At 41.4% G+C, this 20783-nt stretch overlaps 1 protein-coding gene across 2 annotated transcripts in view; it reads left to right on the forward strand.

Annotated features, from left to right (window-relative positions):
* Positions 1 to 20281, forward strand: part of TBC1D4 (TBC1 domain family member 4) — a 166589-nt gene extending 146308 nt beyond the window's left edge. Inside the window, exons 14-19 of one of the 2 annotated variants that reach the window (XM_059721015.1) lie at positions 1111 to 1269; positions 2623 to 2867; positions 9209 to 9368; positions 11974 to 12143; positions 17064 to 17240; positions 18004 to 20281. In XM_059721015.1, coding sequence (XP_059576998.1) covers positions 1111 to 1269; positions 2623 to 2867; positions 9209 to 9368; positions 11974 to 12143; positions 17064 to 17240; positions 18004 to 18213 — 1121 coding nt within the window. In that variant the 3' untranslated portion in view covers positions 18214 to 20281. Of the gene's footprint in view, positions 1 to 1110; positions 1270 to 2622; positions 2868 to 9208; positions 9369 to 11973; positions 12144 to 17063; positions 17241 to 18003 lie in introns of those variants that run through there. The other variant, XM_059721052.1, reaches the window with a different exon arrangement.
* Positions 20282 to 20783: the final 502 nt, after the last annotated feature.

Below are 20783 nucleotides of genomic sequence, written 5' to 3' on the forward strand. Positions count from 1 at the left end.
CAGTTCTTTGACTCGGACTGCAGCAAACTTATAAACCTCTATAACAAATCACTAGGCAGTGGGGGCAGAGGACTACAGTGCTTTGTTATGGATTGCATGCTAAGGCTTGACTTTAGTTCATTCTTTGCTTTGAGGAAAATTTGCTTTCAAGAAAAAACGCCTGATAGACCACCACTTTGTAGCAGCATAACCCTCTAGTTAAGACATCTGTGGGAACTGAATCCAAGATATCTGGACTTAATTGTTGCCTTGATAGCTTGAGCAAACGCACTGGATTTGTTACTTTGAAATCAGTAGAAGATTCCCTCAGTCTGTGGCTTAATTGTGAGAGGAACTCGGGGCCACTCTTAGTGTGGATACAGATGAGCCGCACCTCATTGTTTCCTCCTTCACATAATAGTCATGAATTTGGTGTGGAATCCCACACCATCAGTTTAGTTGCTCGAGAACTAAAAACTTACTACTGTAACCCAAATTCTTTATAATAAAGAAGTGAAATGTATTTGAAAAATAGAACAAAGGAAAAATGCCTCATTAATAAACTGTCAGTGAGCTGCAAAAAAGACTGAAAAGGAAAAAACTATTTACATAAAATCCCTTACTAAAGCCTCCTTTCTAGGATTTTATCTGGACGTCATTTGTTGACTTCAGGATCACTCTGTGCTGATTTATGGTGAATCATACTCTGTAGTTAGCAAATATTATAACACTATTAGTTCTTAATGCTTTTTAAATTCAGCTGTAAAGGGATATTTTTGTGGAAGGTCAATAACGAACATCTTGCAACTTTAAAATGGGATTTTCAAAAAGTGCTTTTGGAAATCTTTCCTTAATGCATGTGGTACCTCAAGATTTAATACATGGTTTGAGGTTAAGCAGCATGAGCCCCCTATCTCCAGAAGATAAGTGTATCTTGATGCATCTCCTAAATGTACCACCATACTGCGTGCTGGCATACAGCTTATATACCATTCCATGTCAGTCCTCAGAATGGATTTAGTGCAGTCTGTATTTTATGTGATATTAATATAGGGCAGTGCATGCTAACATTTTACAAAACAGAAGTCAGTAGCCTACCTGCTCAAAGCCTACTTATTTTTTTTCTTTAAGGTGTACCAAAGAGCCGCCGGGGAGAAATCTGGCAATTCCTAGCTGTACAGCACCGTGTAAGACACAGACTCCCAAGCAAACAACAACCTCCAGACATCTCCTACAAAGAGCTCCTGAAACAACTGACTGCTCAGCAGCATGCTATTCTTGTAGATCTAGGTATGCTTGGTGTGGCTGAAAAATATTCTAAAGGATGTTTCACGTCTTTGCTGAGATGTGGAAACATGCTTATTTTGACCCAAATTTTGGTGGTGATTTTTAGTGTTGGCACAGAAATGGATGCTACTGTCTATGAACATATGTTCTGTGTTGGTATCGACAGTGTGTCCTGAACTTCTATTGCTGTATGTGCAACAGGATTCTGAAAAAGCAAACTTACAATTGTTTGTTATGTTGAAAGTTCACTGCAGCAAGATGGGGAAATGGGCTGGAATGGGGCAAGAGTGAGTTACAAACTTTAAAGATTAAATTCTTTAATGATTCTTCCAATATCAAGTCTGTGACAAAGCTCCCATTGATTTCAGTAAGGCTATGATTGCACCTAAAAAGTGATGAGAACAGGAATAGGCCTATAGGAAAAGAAGAAAGAGTTGACTTCATGATGAGAGAGTAATTGGAGAGAGATGACAAGGGAAAAGTAAACAAAAGGGGAGGAGAATGAAGAACTTTTTCTTTGGGTAAAAAAAAAAAAAGACCCCCCCCCCCCCCAAGTATTATTTGCTATATAAATGGCATGAAATAGGATCATACTCTCTCCCTATCCTTCTCGCCACATGTATGTTACTTGTCTTAGCTTTTCCCAGAGAACACTGCAGTTTTAATGTTTTTCTATGCACGTTATAAAGCATTTGTCATAACGAGCCCTGATCTTGATTTGAAGACCTGAGGCATTGGTAAAATAGAAATATTAAATGTTGTTGTAAGTAAGATGATCCACTAAGACAAAAGCCCTAGATAAATGGCTGGGAGCCTCTACAGTGAATGAATAAATCTGTTGTTTGCAAAGTAAGCTAAAGAACTGGGCTTTGTTGCTGAAGACTGTAATGGATGGGGTTGCAGAACAGGATCCTTTATCTCAACCCAAGCCCCTAGAGTATCTATGGCATAACTTTTTGGCAAAATAAATGAGCTTTTAAACATGCCAGTACAAAAAGGTGAGAGTGCATGGGGAGGGCAGGTACTGGGGAGGGATAAGAAGGTATTTAACAAACAGTTTTACAGTGCTTAGAAACAACAGCAAAGGGTGCTTTTTAAATTCTCAGTTTTATTCAGTACAACTTTTTGATCTTGCCCTGGTCAGAAAGTTTGATCAATTATCCAAACCCATTTCACAACTTTAAATCCATTTTCAAGAATATTTTCCTGGAAGGCTTGATAAGAGGTATAGTGGGGGGGGGGAAAGCTTTCACAGCCTACAGAGAGAGAGAAGATGGGTTTAATGGGTCCCTGTTCTCATACGAGAACTCCGAATTAAAAAGCAGGTTGACCATAAATACCTCTTTCTTACAACAGGAAGGACATTCCCCACACATCCTTACTTTTCTGCCCAGTTGGGAGCAGGACAGCTGTCACTTTTTAATCTTCTGAAAGCTTATTCTTTGCTGGACAAGGAAGTGGGTTATTGCCAGGGTATCAGCTTTGTGGCTGGAGTACTGCTTCTGCACATGAGTGAAGAGCAAGCCTTTGAAATGCTGAAGTTCCTCATGTATGACCTGGGCTTCCGTAAACAGTACAGGCCGGACATGATGTCACTACAGGTAAGTTAACCCTTTCTCCTGAAGTAAACCACACTTGAAGCTGCAGTGAAATTTCTTAGAGGCTGTCCTTGTGCTCTAGTACCTTGTAAAAGTTGCATGTTGTTAGGATGGGATGTTGCCACAGTGGGGAAGAAAGACATAGCTTTACTAAAGGTCACAGAAGTAGGGATGGAAGGGACATCCAGAGGCCATCTAGTCAAACTCCCTGTCCGAGGCAGGATCATCCCTATCAAAACCATGGCATACAGTCATTATCTAGTCTCCTAAGGTGTCTGTATTTCTCCTTTGCAAATGTATGCACCAGCACTTAACTTCCCTTGAACCTTTTCTATCCAAACACCTAAAACTTACCTTTTGGAAACCTCCTTTTGTTTTGGTTTCTTTCTTCACTGGTCTTTTCTTCAATACTCCTTTCTGTTCTTTTCCTCTCCTGATTTCCTTCACCCATGTTTCCTCCTGCCTTCTATATGTGGTAAAAGGAGTCTAGGGGGGGGAAGTGGAAAAGCATGGAAAAACTTGCTGAAGAAATATTAATAGAAAGGGGGGGGGGAAAAAAATAAGAGGAGCGCTCAGATCCGTTTCCCACAGCACCTGATTAGTGTTAACTTCTGATGTGCTTAATTTGCCTTCTTGTCTCCTAGGGTAGGGATTGCCAACCGGGGATTATGCATACCCCTAGGAGTACTTGGAAAGGTCATAGGGGGTTCACAGGCAGGTGGGGACAGAGCATCTCCTGGGGCGAAGTGGTGGCATCTCCCCAGCATGTTCCCACACGTCACCTCTTTACCTAGTGGAGGGATGCACCGGGCACTGCCAGTCCTATGCAGCACACCCTGGTGCCTCCCTGCCCTCCCACCCCAGCTTGCTCTCCTGATTTTGGCTGTCGGGCCACTGCCCTCAGTCAGTAGCCAACAGCAAGAAGGCACCCCTCTGGGTGGCCACCACCCACCTCCCCATGCCGCTGCCATCTCCCAGGAGCCCATCAGCTCCACAGACTGCTAATGGGCAGCATGCGATTGGGCGGGTGCAAGGCCTGTCAGCAGCCTGCAGAGCCTCACGTGCAACTGGCTGCGGAAAAGCGGGTTGTGGCGGTGGCGCAGGACAGTGGTGGTAGGCAGGGGTGACCAAAGAGTTGGATTTCAGGGGCCAAAGAGTTGCGATTTCAACACTCCAGCCACCTCACCATCACATGCATCTAGTGTTCCCTCATTTTAAAATGGCAGCAGGGGCACTTTAACTAATGCTCATTGAATGAACATTTAGTTAAAGCACCCCCACCACTGTTTTGAAGCATGGGATGCTGACTACATGAGACACTGAGGGCATTTTAATTAGAGCAGCTCCCAAGAACGGCTCCTAATTAAAACACGCCCTCCACTACCACCACCACTCCCACTAGACACCCCTACCGAGAAATTTAGAAACTTAAGCCTTCCAGACAAATCTTCTTCAAACTAGCAGTCCACTTAATCCAGTCTCCTGTCACTGCTGTTGCAGTGGCCATTACAGGATGCCTGAAAAAGGAAGGGACGGAGAAAGATCATAGAAGGTCAACAAACGTGTGCAGGTATCCTATAAAGAAAATTAGTCCTAACGCTCATAAATTGGTTGGCTTATCCTTCAAGTGTCAGAGTTCTATATGCTAGTGGTTCTTAACCTCCATTAGATTCAAGGGCACCTCTTGGAAAATGCCAGCTCTTAGTTTTCACTCTTCCCATAGTCGAAAGAAAAAAAAAAAAAAAAAGCAATTGTTTTTAAACTTGGACCACAACAGATTGGAATGGCTCTGACATCATGGATTCCTAATTGAAGACTCTGCATCTATCTTGTGAATCATATAGGTGTTTGCATGCCTAACAGTGCTAATATTGCATGACTCCAGTGGCACCCTTTAAAGGGATCTTATAGCACTGTGGTAGAAAACTTATTTTCTACATTTCCATTTAAAAATATCCCTGTGCGTATAACTATCTGCTTCTTTAGTAATTCATTAAAAAAAATCCATTCTATTTTAAATTCCAGATTAAAATGTTGACCTCAGTTACCTTGGGGCAATGAACTCCATATGTTTAATTATATACTGTGTAACATTATATTGCACTCAGTTGAAAGAAATGGCTTTTTTCTTGTGTTATGAGAAGTAGATGGGAGTATCTGACCTACTTTTTCTATACTACTCATTTATTTTACATATACGAAGTAAACATGGGCTTGGCTTCATCTTAGTCTTTTGGACGATATTGGCTGCATCTCAAAGCCTGCATATAATTGGATATTTTTGGTGGTTTTAAGGTTCTTTGTAGTTGTAGTGTAGGCTGGAACTTCATTTCTTGGACTATTGTGCTATGGGAAAATTTGCAGAAGTCATACATGGATTATATCTAGGAGTAGTATATAGATTTTATTTTGACCAAGTTGCCTCCTGTAAACTTGGATCAATGGTGATCTCCAGTGGCCATGTAAAGTATTCGTAGGATTCTTACTCACTGTAATAATGGAAGTAAATGGCAGAAAAAGCAACATCAGAAATATAAACACCACACCTCTAACTTAGTTAACTATCTACTATGTGTTTCAATGGAAACATGAAAAGCTAGGACTGCCAATCTAAACTCCCAAAATAATTTTATAGCTAAAATTGATCTGCTTTTCAGGATTTAGTGCCCTTGCAGACCTGTGGCTACAACTGACAACCCTTGCAGACCTGCGGGGCATTCTTTAATGTGAGATTAGAGACATTTACATGTTGGATTTTTTTTTAGTACCTTGGACTGCTAAAATACCACTGTACTGTGGTACTTCTGAAATTTTTCAACCTGGTGCAGAAATTCTATTAAGTTTGAATTGCATCTTTTTGATATTACATGATTACATTAGAAATAACTCATTATTGTGTTTAACAATCCCTGGAATTAAGGCAAGCAGTCACTTGCCTGAGAGTGTACATTACTTTAAATGTATGACAGATCACACTTTGATCTAATCTGATTTTTCCATTACTGGATTACCTGTATCAAGTTATAAAGTTAAATGCATGTAAAAATATATTCTAAACTATATATCTGTACACTTCACCTGGCTTATCTGGTGGTTCTGTGCCATAGGCGACCCTAATTTGTCTCTTTCTACAACTCAAAGACAACATTCAGGGTTTTATTTTTTTTTGGTGGGTTTTTTGTGTTTTTGTTTTTGTTCTCACATTATTTTTCACTTTGAGTTGTCTGAGGAACAGACAGGAAAATAATATTTCAAGCTTTTTAGAAATCTTTGGCTTTAAAAAAAAGTGCTGTTAAATTGGTCTTTCCTTTTTTACTTTTTGATTGATCTGAGCAAAATCAACAGTAAGGGAGTTGTCTTTCATATATTTTTCAGAAGGAATGTAAGACTGTTTTGTTCATTATGAAATGTGACTCATATATTTCAAGGATTGTACCATACTTAGATGCCATGCATCTGTCCAATTTAATAAACGTGTTCCTTTTAAAGCACTGGAAACCTCAGCAACTGGTAGTAAATGTCAAAGATAGGTCTGAGGTTTAGGACTTTTTGTAAGTGAGAAATGAAGGAAGAGAAATTTAATAATGATGTTGGAGGTTTTTGTTTGTGAAACTTGAGTAGGAAATTGATAGCAATAATTTTAAGTCGCCTAGTAACTGTTCAAATAGAGAACAAAAGGCTAGTTTTCTACCCTTGTAACACAGCAATACATTGCATTGTGATGAACCTAAATTTGCCTGGACATGTCTGAGTAGGTTTCTATTATGAAAATCATACCATTGAAAATAGAGTAAGGGTGCATACAGATGTTACACTGAAGCTTGTGAGGTTAGTTAGATTGGGTGGCCATTTTAAAACTCTAACTTCATAATTAGATAGGTGCTGGGAACACAATCTAAGGTAAGTCAGGGTAAGAGGAGGAGTAGGCAGAATGGGGGAGGGAGGAGATCAGGAAGGCTAGCAGGATCTTGCAGGGGGGGGAGGGGGGCTTGGTGGGCTAGCAGGATCTTGGAGGTAGAGTCCAGGGGGTTTGGGATTGAGAGAACTAGCAATGTTGGGGGGGGGGGGAGAAGACTTGGCAGATTCAAAGCCTCTTCACTCCCACCAGCCCACCCACTATCCCAGCCTCCCTCTATCTGGCAAACTGCTCCTGGTGCCAGTGTTCACTAATGCCAGGAGCCCAGCTTGAGGGCAAGGGTGGGGGGAAGGGTAGCAGATCAGGGTGGCTAGCAGGTCTGCAGTGGAGGGATCAGAAGGCTAAAACTAGCCCCCTGTCAGGTGGAGCTGAATCCTACTCTAACTTACTTCAGTTGGGCTTGGGGTTATTTTGCTGGTTCTGGGGGGTTAGTTGGTCAGCAGGGAGAGCTGTCCATCTGGGGGGTGGTGGGAGGGGTCGGAGGGGCAAAAATAGCCCCGTGGTAGAAGGGCTGGGCAGGGTTTAAAAAAAAAAAAAGCATCCCCCCAGGATGGGGGCATGGCTGAGGTTTTGTTTGTTTGTTTGTTTTTAACTTCTTTACGTACCCCAAGAGGCATAGGCAAATCGAAGATTTTTTAAAAAGGGATTCAGGAGCAGCAATCTGGGGCTACAGGAGTAGCAACACTCCCTCATTTCTAGCTTTCAAGGCTGGCCAACTATGCAGCTGGGGACTTCTTAAAGTCCTCACATTTGATAAGCATCCTTTCCCTCACACCCTCCACTTTGTGGCACTCCGTCCCTTTCTCTCTTCTGCAGCATCTCCCCTCCCCTACTTTTTCCTACCCCATTGTCCTCTCTACTTAATGGAGACCTGCCTGCTGTTGCAGGAGCAGCTGGGACAGCCCCACTCCAGCTAGGGCTGTGAGGAATGGCTGTACACAGAACTAGATTCAGCCATGGATGGCAGCAGTAGTAGGCAGTTTCCCCATCCCTGCACCTGCTCCTGGACTGGCAGGGCCTATCTGGGGAGGATGGCGGGGATGACCACGCAGTGTTGGGGAACCTGACTACTGCTGCTGTATCCCTTGACTTGGAGAACTTATGTCTAATTAAAGGGACATATAGCTAGGAGCCAAATCCTTGTTTTCAACAGGATTAGAGAACTTACATAGTTTTAAGCCTTTCTTAAGACTTGAATAATATTGCACATTAAAAATTGAGCTGTTTCTCTTCATAAAGGGTCAGAGATGGTGCATTTCTGTAGATTACTGATGATTTTTTGATTATCTTCCCCTATAGCACTGCTTATAGCATTCTAGGAGTTCTGGAGAAGTGCTTCTGAAAATTTTAGTAAATGTATCAGTCTTGTTTTCTTAAGTGCTTAAGAGCCTAAAACTCTATGAAAGTCAAAGGGGTTTAGGCTCCTAACTCATGTAGATATTTAAATGTTTTTAAAGTATGTTTTTCTTATTGCCAGTTCCTTATTCCTTTTTTACCCCAGACCCATCCATCACAAATGATATAGATCATTGGTTAATTCTGAATCTAGGATGGTGGCAGAAGGTAGTTGCAAAATGGTTCAAGCAACTTTGTGGAATTATTCTCATCTAGCTCCTAGTACGTTTATTATAGAAATTGTGATCTGAATTAGTACTTATTAGCAGTTTTGGCCAAGGAGCTAAGAATCCAAATGCATGTAGACTGAGCTACCCCATAAAGTGATCTGCCCAGGTGTTTGTATGTACTGCTGTCTGACTTGTACAAAGTAGTTTCTAGTGCTGTCAATTGGAGGGAATAAAAACACGGGGAAGTAACTGCATCTGACAAGTCACTTTCTCATTTAGGAATGGATTCATGTTAAATGTAAGACACTGTTAACTACAGAATTGGGCCTGACAGGTAAACAATAGATTTCTGCTTCCTGTTGTTTAGAGAGGAAGAAAAGTCTGTGCTGTGTGTGATTTGCTGGATGATGATCTAGAAAAATAAAAAGGAAATGTTTTGCTGTTTTAGTATTTTTATTTTATTTTACCAATGAATAGTGGCTTGTAACATCTTACAACTTCTTATCTTTGACTGTAGGTATTGTATAGCAGTGCTCTTTTTCATAGCAATCTCTTAAATTCCATTAAAATGCTAGAATTGGAATTCTGTGGCATATCAAATAATCCTAATTATCCCTTCTGGCTTGAATCTGTGAATCCTTAATTTTAGGTCATGCTTTATTAATCAGTGGTCAGGATTGCTGCTTGCTACCTTACCAGGTATAGAGGAACTGCCCGATGGCAGATATATTGCCTTAAATGTCACTTTTTTACAGAACTGTCTATCCTAGATAGGATCCCTCTGGAGTGAATTATGAACAGTTTAAAAAGCCTTTTTCCTCCCCCTTATTTTTTCAATTTCCCTCTCTCAATTTTATTTATAGATTCAGATGTATCAGCTGTCAAGACTTCTCCATGATTATCACAGAGACCTGTACAACCATCTTGAAGAGAATGAAATTAGCCCCAGTCTGTATGCTGCACCCTGGTTTCTTACCTTGTTTGCTTCTCAGTTTCCATTAGGATTCGTAGCCAGAGTATTTGGTAAGAGAGATTACTTTTATTGCAGTACTGAGCCTTGTACTTATAGGCAGAGTTGTCCAACCGATGGCCTGTAAAGAGTTAATCTGTGGCCCTAGATTTCCCTTGGTGGTTGCTGCTCCTCTCACTGCTCAGGCTGTTGTTACAGCTAGGATCTCCAGGCTTCCCCTTCCTTTTCTGGCTCTTTGTGCCCCTGCCCCAAGTAGGACAGGGCAGCACTACTTGGTACAGCTTACAATGCAGGGGGAGCCCACAGTGCAATGCAAGTGGGGAAATCTGCATCCAAAGAGATGGTGGGGGGAAGAGAGCATGCCTTGTTCTGAAGTGAACAAGAATAACTTGAGGCAATTGGGTTTGGAAATGGGGAAGGATACAGTTGAAGTGGTTGTGGGGCAGGGGGAGAGCAGTGCCTGCCCATACAGGGCTGAAGGAGCTTGCCGCCGGGCGAGGAGGGGAATGACATCTGCATTCTCTGCCATGTGAAGCCTCGTTACTAAGAAGCTGGACAGCCCTGTTTTAAGGAAAAAAAATTTTGTTTTTTTTTTACCTTTACCCACTTCCATTAAAAGGTAAATTTGCAACAGTTTATTTTAGCTGTCAGCTCCAGTTAATTTGATTTATTTTGGTGTAGAATTTGAGTATCTAACTGAGTTAAGTGGCAGAGTTGTTCCATTAGCTGCTAACTTAACAGTATACAGATCTAATTGCATAAACTTTTAGGGGTGACTTGTACTACAGTTTTTAAAAGCATCTCCTTCCTTCTGAATATCAAACAGCAGATACTTAACCCAGTAGCAATGATCATTTCATCCCATATGTCTAGTTAGAGATCAAGCCCCCAGTGTTTATATATCTGAAGAGGTCCATCCTTTTTTAATGAAACTTTCAAAGGGTCTGTTTATTAATATGGGAAAAATAGGATTAAGCATTCTGGGGGGTTTTCTGAGTGTTTGATTAAACTAAACCCTTTAAATGCAGGATTTGTATAATATGCTTAGGGCCCTTCTACACTGCAGTAAAGGCACAATTGGAATTAATGCATGATCCACCCAGCTGTACCTCCTACCATGCCACACATGTATGAGTACTTTTAACTTTCTTTAGATAGTCCTATAGGGCCTTTTCCACTCCTTGGACAAGTAGTCCCAAGGAGTAAGTATATACAGGATCAAAATGGCAATGATTTTTGTATGTTACTAGGAAGACTAACTTCAAATTTCTTTCACCAAATGACTTAACTATTTTTCATGCAGCATTTTGGTTTGTGTAAAATAGCTAACAAGAAACTTCTTTCACAATCTGATGCATCTTAAATGGGAATTTCTCTCAGTTTTTGCCTTGTAGCTTTTATGAACCATTTTTTCCATTTCCTATATTTTACAGTTCCTCCATTATTCAAGGTCATAGCTTTGTTTCTTATCCTTCTGTCTCATAATTTTTTGTGGATTCCCACTCAACCGTCTAAGTCAAATTTGTATTCTTCCATTCTTCTTGCTTTTGTACCAAAAATAGTCTTCACTTGCATGTCTTCTCCCCTGCCCCCTGCTCCAATATGGGGGCAAATTAATAGGGGGTTTCATTTTTGAAATGGAAATGATAGTTTTAAAGCTTATATTAATCTTAGCTTTGAGGGTAGCAATGGTAGTTGCTGAGTTTTTTCAAGGGGGTGGTGGTTACATTTTTGCTGCTAGAAATAAGTGTTCAAGAATTCCAGTTTTATTTTGCTTTTTGTTTTAAGGTTTTTTGTCTTATTGCTTTGGTAGATGTGAAATTGGGAAACTGTCCTTTCTGAGGGAGAATTGTGGCTTATCATTCTTGTTAAATAAACACAGCTGGGTACATCATCTAGATTTACAACAAAAATATTTCCAGAAGCTGTTTTAGCTCCTGATACTGCAATCTGATATGTTCAGACAAACTTCTGCACCCACTCGGAGCCAGTTGATTCCTCTGGGACCACCTGGATCCACTCAAGTTGATGATGAAAGCTTTGTTGATTTTTGAAGTCGGGGTTTTTCCATATGGGTGTGTGGATCAACCTGTGCTGATCAAAATAAGAGAATTGAAGGCAGAGTCTAGGATATTTAGCATTCTAATAAGATTACTTTCCAGTAACTAAGTAGGATTTTAGCTATCTGTGAACAGTAGAGTAAAACCAGTGTAACAGAATAAGAGTTTTACTTCATTTTAGGATCAGCTCCCAATAAAGTGTGAATGGCATGTGTTGGTCTTGGTTTAACATTTCTTTAATGCAGACTGTACTCAAATGCCTTTCACAATGTCTTAAACTGCAACACCCAAAACTAAGTGTTTGTCTGGTAAACATGACATCCTTTCAGCTAAAGAATTGCAGCATTGAAAATACAACATTTTTGTTTAACACTCGTGATGAAAATTATCTTTTTTTTTTTTTTTTTCTTCAATAATGAAGAAAACATAGTTAAAATAACAAGACGAAGCAAGTATTGATCATTTTCCTTCTTAAAGTTATCAAATTTCAGTAAATTTTATAAGGATTATATATTCCACTACAAACATTTAAAGAAAAAAAAACTGCTTGACTTCAGCTTTTTGCCTTTGGATACTTACAAAAATTATTATTTTTTAGACATTATTTTTCTTCAAGGAACAGAAGTCATATTTAAAGTAGCACTGAGTCTACTAAGCAGCCAGGAAGCACTTATAATGGGATGTGAGACCTTTGAGAATATTGTTGATTTCCTTAAAATCACTATCCCAGACATGACTCAGTCTCAAATGGAAAAGATTATTACCCAGGTAAAATAGCTTTTCTATTCTTTGTTTTACTCTTCTTTTTTTCCATGTGACTTATTTAGATATTAACCTACAGGTTAATACAAGGTTCTTTTTAAAGACAGCTTTCTTAGTTACTGTGACACTAAATTCAAGCAGTCATCTTCTGAGTTGTACCTGCAACTTATGGGTTAGGACAATTTTTGGAGTTTTGGAAACCTCTAGTACTTTGAGACTACTTCCAGTAAAGGACTTAAGTACTGTAGCACCTCCATGTTTTAGGCCTCCTGGAGTGGAATCCAGAATCCTTGGTTATGTACCATGTAAGGAGCATATGTACCAAAATTAAATGCCCAGGAATCATAGAAAATTAGGGTTGGAAGAGACCTCGGGAGGTCATCTAATTCAACCTCCTGCTTAAAGCAGGACCATCCCCAACTAGATCATCCCAGCCAGGGTTTTGTTGAGCCGAGCCTTAAACCTCCAAGGATGGAGATGGGGGTGCACTGATAAAGACTTTTGGCCAATACCAATGATTGATTACTAACCAGCCATATTGGCCGATACCAGTCCGATAGCTGATATGCAGCCCAGCAGCTTGGACAATAGTGTCAAGCAAGTAAGTCTGTGGGGGGGGGGGGGGAGGGAAGGGGGCATGGGGGGCAGATGGAGGCCCCCACAGTGAGGGAAGGGAATGGAGCGGGATGGGTGCTGCCCAGCCAGGGCAGGGCGTGTGACAGCTGCAGGCAGCTCATCTAGGGGACATGGGAGGGTGGGGAAGGGGAGCAGCTCCTGTCACTGCACACACCCCTGGGGGAGGCATGGGGGGGCATGTGCCCCCCAGATGTGTGTGGGATGAGGGCAGGCTGATTGATATGGGTTTGGGGCCAGAGGCTGCATCAGCCTCTTACCAGTGGTGCTCAGGGAAAGCAGCAGCAGGGCAGGTGGTGGCAGTGCTGAGGGGGGCTACAGGGAATTTTGTGGTGACTGTAGCCCACCCTTTGGCCCCTCTCCCAGCACTGCTGCTGCCTGACCAATCCCCCTACTGGGAAGAGACCAGTACAGCCCCTGGCCTTGAGCCCATAGCAGGCAGCTTGCCCTCTCCCCATGCAAAAATCCAGGCTCCCTGTGCCTTCCCCCAGGGGGGGTGCACAGCAGCGGGAGCCTCCCTTCCTTCCCCTCCTCCTCCCCCTGGGCTCTCTGGATGAGCCTCCTGTGGCTCCTATCATGTGCCCTAACTCGGCAGCACCTGCCCCAACCCAATTCCTTCCCTCACTGTGCCCCCCCCGCCACACCCCTTCCTCCTCCCAGACTTACTGGCCAGTCACTGCTCTCTAAGCTGCTGGACTGCATTCCTGACTATGTGCATGCTGCAGTTGAGTGCATGCATGTGGCATTTATTGGTGACATGGGCTACACTGGCCAAAAAAGCAGATTTGCCGATTTTAACGTCAGTCTTCCTGTTTTATTACTGCCAGTTTGATATGGACCAATATATCAGTGCATCTCTAGATGTGGGGATTCTACAAGTTCTCTGGGTAACCCATTCCAGTGCTTTATCGCGCTCCTAGTGAGAGTTGTTTTTCATAATATCCAACCTAAACTTCCCTTGCAGCAACTTGAGACCATTGCTTCTTCTGTCATCTGCCACCCCTAAGAACAGTCTAGCTCTATTGTCTTTAGAGCCATCCTTCAGGTAGTTGAAAGCTACTATCAAATCCCCGCTCAGTCTTACCTTCTCCAGACTAAATAAGCCTGTACCAGTGCATGGGATTGTTGTCCTAACTGCAGGACTTTGCACTTGTCCTTGTTGAACCTCATGAGATTCCTTTTGGCCCAATCCTCCAATTTTGTCTCGGTCACTCTGAATCCTATCAACTGCTCCCCCACGCTTGATGTCCTTCGAACTTGCTGAGGGTGCGCTCCTTCCCATCTTCCGGGTCACTGAAGATACTGAACGAAACTGGTCCCAGGACTGACCCCCGAGGCACTACAATTGATTATGGCTGCCGACTAGACATCAAGCCATTGATCACTACCCATTGAGCCCAATGATCCAGCCAGCTTTGTCAACCTTACTGTCCGTTCACCCAACCCATACTTTCTTAGCTTGCTTGCAAGAATGCTGTGGAAGACTGTATCAAAAGCCTTGCTGAAGTCAAGGTATATCATGTTTTCTGTTCTCCCCACATCCAGAGAGCTTGTTATTTCATCATAGAAGGCAATTGGGTTGGTCAGGCATGACTTGCCCTTGGTGAATGAATGCTGACTGTTCCTAATCACCTCTTCCTCCAAGTCCTTAGAAGTGAATTCTTTGAGGACCTGCTCCTTTATTTTTCTGGGGACTGAAGTGAGGCTGACAAGTCTGTAGTTCTCTGGAGTGTTCTTTTTCCCTTGTTAAAGATGGGCACTATATTTGACCTTTTTCCAATCATTCAGGACCTCCCCCAATTGCTATGAGTTTTCAGAGATGACGGCCAGTGACTGCAATCACATCAGCCAACTCCCTCAGATGCACTGCATCTGGCCCCATGGTCTATACATCCAGTTTTTCTAAAGGAGTACTTAGCCTGTTCTTTCACCACTGAGGGCTGCTCACCTTCTCTCCAAACTGTGGCCCGGTGTAGTCTGGGAGCTGGCCTTGGCTGTGAAGACCAAAGGTAAAAAAAAGTATAGAGTACTCCAGCCTTTTCTTTGTCATCTGTCACTAGGTTTCCTCCCCCATTCAGGAAGGGACCCGCGCTTTCCTAGACCTTCCTTTTGTTGCTAACATACTTGTAGAAACCCTTCTTGTTACCCTCCAGGTCCCTTGCTAGCTGCAAACTCTGTGCTTTGACCTTCCTGCATGCCCTATTGTCATCCCTGCATGCCCAAGCAATATTCTTATACTCTTCCTTAGTCATCTGTCTAAGCTTCCACTTGTAAACTTGCTTTTGTCTTTTAAGCTCATTGAAGAGTTCTCTGCTAAGCCAAGCTAGTCACTTGGCACACTTGCTATTCTTCTTGCACATTGGGATGGCTTGTTCCTGAACCCTCAGTAAGGTTTCTTTTCAAGTTCAATCAGATCTCCTGGACTCCTTTTCCCCTCAGGCTGGCCTCCCAGGGGATCCTGCCCATCAGTTCCCTGAGAGAGTCAAAGTCTGCTTTTATGAAGTTCAGGGTCCTTACTCTGCTGCTCTCCTTCCTTCCTTTCCTCAGGATCATGAACTCAATCATCTCATGGTCACTGCTGCCCAAATTGCCATTAGCTTCTACATCCCCTACCAATTCTTCCCTGTTTGAGCAGTATCTCAAGAAGAGCGCAGCCCCTAGTTGGTCTCTTGAACACTTGACCAGGAAGTTATCTCCAATGCTTTCCAAAACCTTCCTGGATTGCCTATGCACAGCTGTATTGCCCTCCCAGCAGATGTCAGGGTGGTTTTTTGGGGGTTTTTTTTGTTTAAGTCCCCCATGAGAACCAGGGCCTGCGATCTGGAAACTTCTGTTAGTTGTTTGAAGAAAACCTCATCCTCCTGGTCTGGTGGTTTATAGCAGACATCCACCACAACATCACCCTTGTTGCTCTCCCCTCTAACTTTAACCTAGAGACTTTCAACAAGCCTGTCTCATTTCATACTGGAGCACTGAGCAATCATATGGCTTCTACATAGTGCAACTCCTCCTCTTCTCCCCTGCCTGTCCTTCCTGAACAATTTGTACCCATCTATGACTGCTTCAGCCATGCAAGCTAACCCACCAAGTCTGTTATTCCAATCACGTCCTAGTTCCTTGACTGGGCAAAGACTTCCAGTTCTTCCTGCTTGTTTCCCAGGCTCTCTGCATTTGTGTACAGACACTAGCCAATTGCCCTGCTTTCTCAGTAAGAATTAGGAGGCCTCCTCTGCCCCCTCCTGTGTTTGTGCTCCCTCCAGGTCTCCCACTTACTGCAGTGGTGGTTTAAATAAATTGCATGCCAAGGAGGAAGCCATCTAGAATTAGCCAATGAGAAGCGTGGGGCATGTTTGTAATCCTGTACCTTTCTGGAATTTAGGTGCCTGAGTCTGCTACAGGTAGACCCCTCAGTTTTCTCAGGGTTTAGGGTCCAGAATCCTTTCCTTAAACTAGGGACCTACATCTGTTCTTTCAGAGACCTGAGCAGGACCCAACTCTTCCTTTTGAAACTGGTAGTGGTAGTAGTAATGGTGTTTCTGCTGATCTCTTTATATAACATCCAGTGGTTAGCGAGCTTGTCCAGGGCACTGGTGGGTTCATTGCCTCAGCCTGAGACATTTTGAATTCACAAATTCAATCTCTTAGCAGAGTATGAGCTAAGCTGGGATAGGGTCCTTTCAAACTGAGGCAGGCATTGAATTGAATCTCTCATTTCCTGGGTAAGAGTACTAGCCACAACACCAGTGGTGTTCAGCTTATGTACTGTGGGCTGGATCCAGTCTGCAGATGTTCTCACAGCTCTAGAAGTTTGGTGACAGGGGAGTGGTGGCAAGTTTTATTGCTGTAGCTGTGGGAACTTGCATGCTGGCCTGAGCTAAGTAGTTTGAGCACCACTGCACTAAACCATTATATAAAGGAAAAAGGTGTCAGCACTACATATTATGAGGAGCCTGTGTCTGTTCTTCTCAGAGAAGGCATATCAAATCAGGCTCTTCAAAGGACTTGGAAGCAGAGATGTATCTAGTCCCTGAACTCAGATTAGGTTTAACCAAGCAATGTGCATCAAACTGCTCATACTAGGGCAGTTCCAGGCATGCACAGAAGAACTCTTGAGGCCCAAATCCTAAGTGCTACTTAAGTAGCAATGTAAGAGGCATTTTTGCCACCTCATCAGTATTTTTCCTGCAGGTGACAAATATAATATAAGCCTTGTAGAGTCAACCTTTTAACCAAACTTTACATGAAATGTAATGCTATCTGTTGTAGCAAAACTAACTTGTCTTTCATGATTAGGTTTTTGAGATGGATATTTCCAAGCAGCTTCATGCCTATGAAGTAGAGTACCATGTACTACAGGATGAGCTACAAGAAGGTGCAAATCCTTGTGGTGATGGTGAACCTCTAGAAAAACTGGAGAGGGCAAACAGTCAGCTAAAAAGACAAAACATGGACTTATTGGAGAAGCTACAGGTAAAGGGCCATAGATTATTGGGTGAAGTAAAGAAACTTCCTCAGTTTTTTTTTCCCCCCCCCCCCCCCCAACAATTCAAACACTATGTTTTTGTTTCTGTTCATGTAACTTAGTAAATAGTTTACAAACAAATCATTTATTTGTTTAGACTATAGAACTAAACTCTAAATGCACTCACATGCCTTGTATTTATTTAAGCCTTTTTTTCTTTAGCCCATTTGTAATCTCTTGTATAACATTTTTATGATGTCTCCTTTTGCCTGAAGCTTCTTTTCCTTAAATATCTATGGAGTATATCCATCCCCACCTCCTTTTATCTCTTGGCTAGATAATACATCTTGAACTCTTTCATCTCTGTCCAGCCTTTATTTTGTTTCTCGGAATTCCCTTCAGCTGTAAAGATCTTTTTGACAGTCAAAAAGGTCACTGTATTCCAGTTGTAAATGCAGAGGTATACAGATAGGATGCTTTTCTTCCATACTCTGCTTACAGACCATGGTCATCTTGGGTCTTACATGACAAACAGAACACAGCAAAACTTAACCATCAGATGCGTACTATCAACTCTCACCCCCAAGATAACCTACAATAGCTTAATTCTCTGTGAAAGTGGAATACTGGTAGTTAGTTTCTGCTTTTAATGAATGCATGCATGCAGACAGTGAAATGTAAGCAATGAAGTTCTACTTCCATGGATGTCTGTCCTTATTCTGACCATCTTGCATGATAATGTCAAGTGATCTTTATTTTTATTTCTTACAGGTAGCTCATGCTAAAATTCAGAGTCTGGAATCCAACCTAGAAAATATTTTGACTCGAGAGAACAAAATGAAGAGCTTAATCCAGTCCTTGGAGCAGGAGAAAATTGCTTATCAAAATACTCTTGAGCAAATAACTAAACATCTGCCAGCAGAAGCACTGTCTAACTGTGAACTGCTTCTCAAGGAAGTAAACTGTAACCCAAACAATTAAACAAAGCAAGGAAATAAGCCATAAATAAGTTGTGGGCAGCATAATTTCAAGTAATTAAGGGAAAAAAACCAGCGTGCTGCTTTAGGAGGACTCGGAAAGCAATAGGTAATGGTGTCACCCAAAACTGGTATTGGGACACCGAATAGCAGCAAGTGGGCCTTTTAAATCTCAGTATGCAAATCCAGGCTATTAAAAAATAGTTGTTGTTTTTTTTTTTTAAATGCTTGTGTAAATAAATCACAATGGGAGAATATATTTCTCAAACTAATTATGACAAGTAGATGTATATTTAGAGTTGATTTAAAGGTTGGAATATCACTAAAAGTGAAGGGGGTGGTAAATTAAAACTAGATGCGCATGCTCTCCATTTTTTCTTTTTTTTTTTTCTTTCTTTCTTTGGTCTGGTAGTGAAATGAGGGTATTGTGTCTTTATATCAATATATATATATTGAATAATACTTGAAAAAATGAATGTATTTTCCTCCAAAGAACAGCATGTTTCACATGTTTTGTGGAAAATCTATGTAATATTCATGTGTGCCTGTCATTCATTCTACTGACTGTGTGTGTGGGTGTGTGAGATAACAAAGGATGGCTGTCGCTATGAGGTTCTTACAGGGAGAATTATGCCATACACTGCCTGGAATGTGCCAATCAGCAAGTTGCTTCCGCATGCATGTTGCAACAAAGATAAGCATCATGTCACAGCTAAGTTTTAAGTAACTCCAAATAGGTCACAAGATCCCAAAGTGGCTTACCTTGCTTCTTCCCTCTTCCACACTCTGAGTTTGGTAGTAGTTGAAGGAAGAAAATGAAGCTCCAGAGTAGTCTCCATTTGGACTTTTGTTTCCTGCGAGTGACTTGCTGTGGTCGCACGTTTAAAACTTCCGTGGGGGTTTCAAGTCACCAGAGGAACCTTTTAAGAAATCTTTAAAAAAACTGTTTTGGAAGGTCTGTGAACTCTTTGATAATTTTGGGGAATAAGCGCTAACAGTTTTCAGGGACTTGACTCTGTAAAAGGATAGGGAGAGGATTTGTCACTTTTTTTTTAATATCTCCCCTTCTGTCCCCCCCCAAATACCTTGAACAAAAAGGTACATAATATTTGTTTGAAATACAGGTTTGAAATGTTATACTGAAGTATAAATACAACTTAATTATTTTTCAGGCTATTTCTGTCTTGTTATCACCACTTGGCAATCATTTTTAATGCATCATAAGCAGATCTGTCCCAGACAGAAGAAGATATGTCCCAGTCAATTCGTTCCGGCAAAGTTTAGTTGCATCTGTCAATGGGCGGTAAATTAGATGCCTGCAGATTTGATAAAGTTATTTTTTGATCAGTGTAATCTTCAAGAAGACATTTGGATGTAGTAGACACGTATTTTGTACATGCACATCTCACTTGTTACTTGAGTGTTACAGTGGATCGTATTATCTTACCAGGTATGTGATTTCCACCCCCACCCAAGAAATTCTGGTCTTTCTTTTTTTTATATATATAAAAGGAAATAGAGCAAATTCAGCCCAAGTGTCTTTATGTATAAAAAAAAAATTGTCTGATTGGAAAGCAAGTGCTGGGTGTAACTGCTTTCTATATAATGTACTTTATGTTAATAGATACAAAAAAGGAACAACTAAGCTGGTTTGCTGCATATTGCTGCAGTATGTAGGTTTTTTTCCTTTCATGGTGGTTTTCTCATAAATATGGCTATTGAATGAGTTTTGTCTTTTGTATTACAGTTGGAGTGAAAGATCTTACACTGTATCAAATTTATGTGGAATCTGTCTTGGTATTTCAATAATGTTGCATTTGTACCAAATGGGAAAGATCCAAGTGGAAAAAGCAGTTGTTTGCAGTTTTGTTAAAAGTAAGTTTTGGCCAATGTGTATGTACTGAACCAATCGCAGGGAACTGTAGTAGTGTATTACAAAGATCAAGGTTATTCAGATACATATATAACATTTTTAGGTGCACTGAAATGTGCTTTATCCTCTGTTTCACGTATATCAAGTTTTTGTTGTAATGCCTGGAGAAATTTCCAATAAATGTCATTGATGCATTTCTCATGGCTTCTGATCAGCTGCTTTTGTCCTCCTTTCTAGCATGTCCTTCATTCTAAACAATTCTGCTTCTGTAGAAAAATAAAGGACTTGCCTACTTTGTAGGTATGGGGAAAATAGGATTTATAAAGGCTATGGGGAACCTCCCAGTAAATTGGTATTGTTTTATAGCCAAAATAGGCAAAATACAGGAGAAAACATGAACAAATTTTTAATGTTTGCTGCTTCATGAACAATCAAAGGGGAGGAAAGTCTACCTATTTTAGACTTGTACTTTGGTGTGTTATTGCAAATGGAATTGTGCAACCATGGTCCAATGCAGGAGAACCAAACACTAAAACTAGTTATTTCATTTTTAATAAGATCAGCAACACGCAAATTGTAAACGAGATAAGTACAGTAGGCTTCCTAAAACTAGGCTTTCTAAATAAAGGTGGTCAACCTTTTTCGATACCCATGCCACTAGTGCATGGGCAGCCCCTGTTTGTGGTATGCAGCAGATGTGG

The sequence above is a fragment of the Alligator mississippiensis genome, chromosome 1 (genome assembly GCF_030867095.1).
Source record: "Alligator mississippiensis isolate rAllMis1 chromosome 1, rAllMis1, whole genome shotgun sequence".
Taxonomy (NCBI): domain Eukaryota; kingdom Metazoa; phylum Chordata; order Crocodylia; family Alligatoridae; genus Alligator; species Alligator mississippiensis.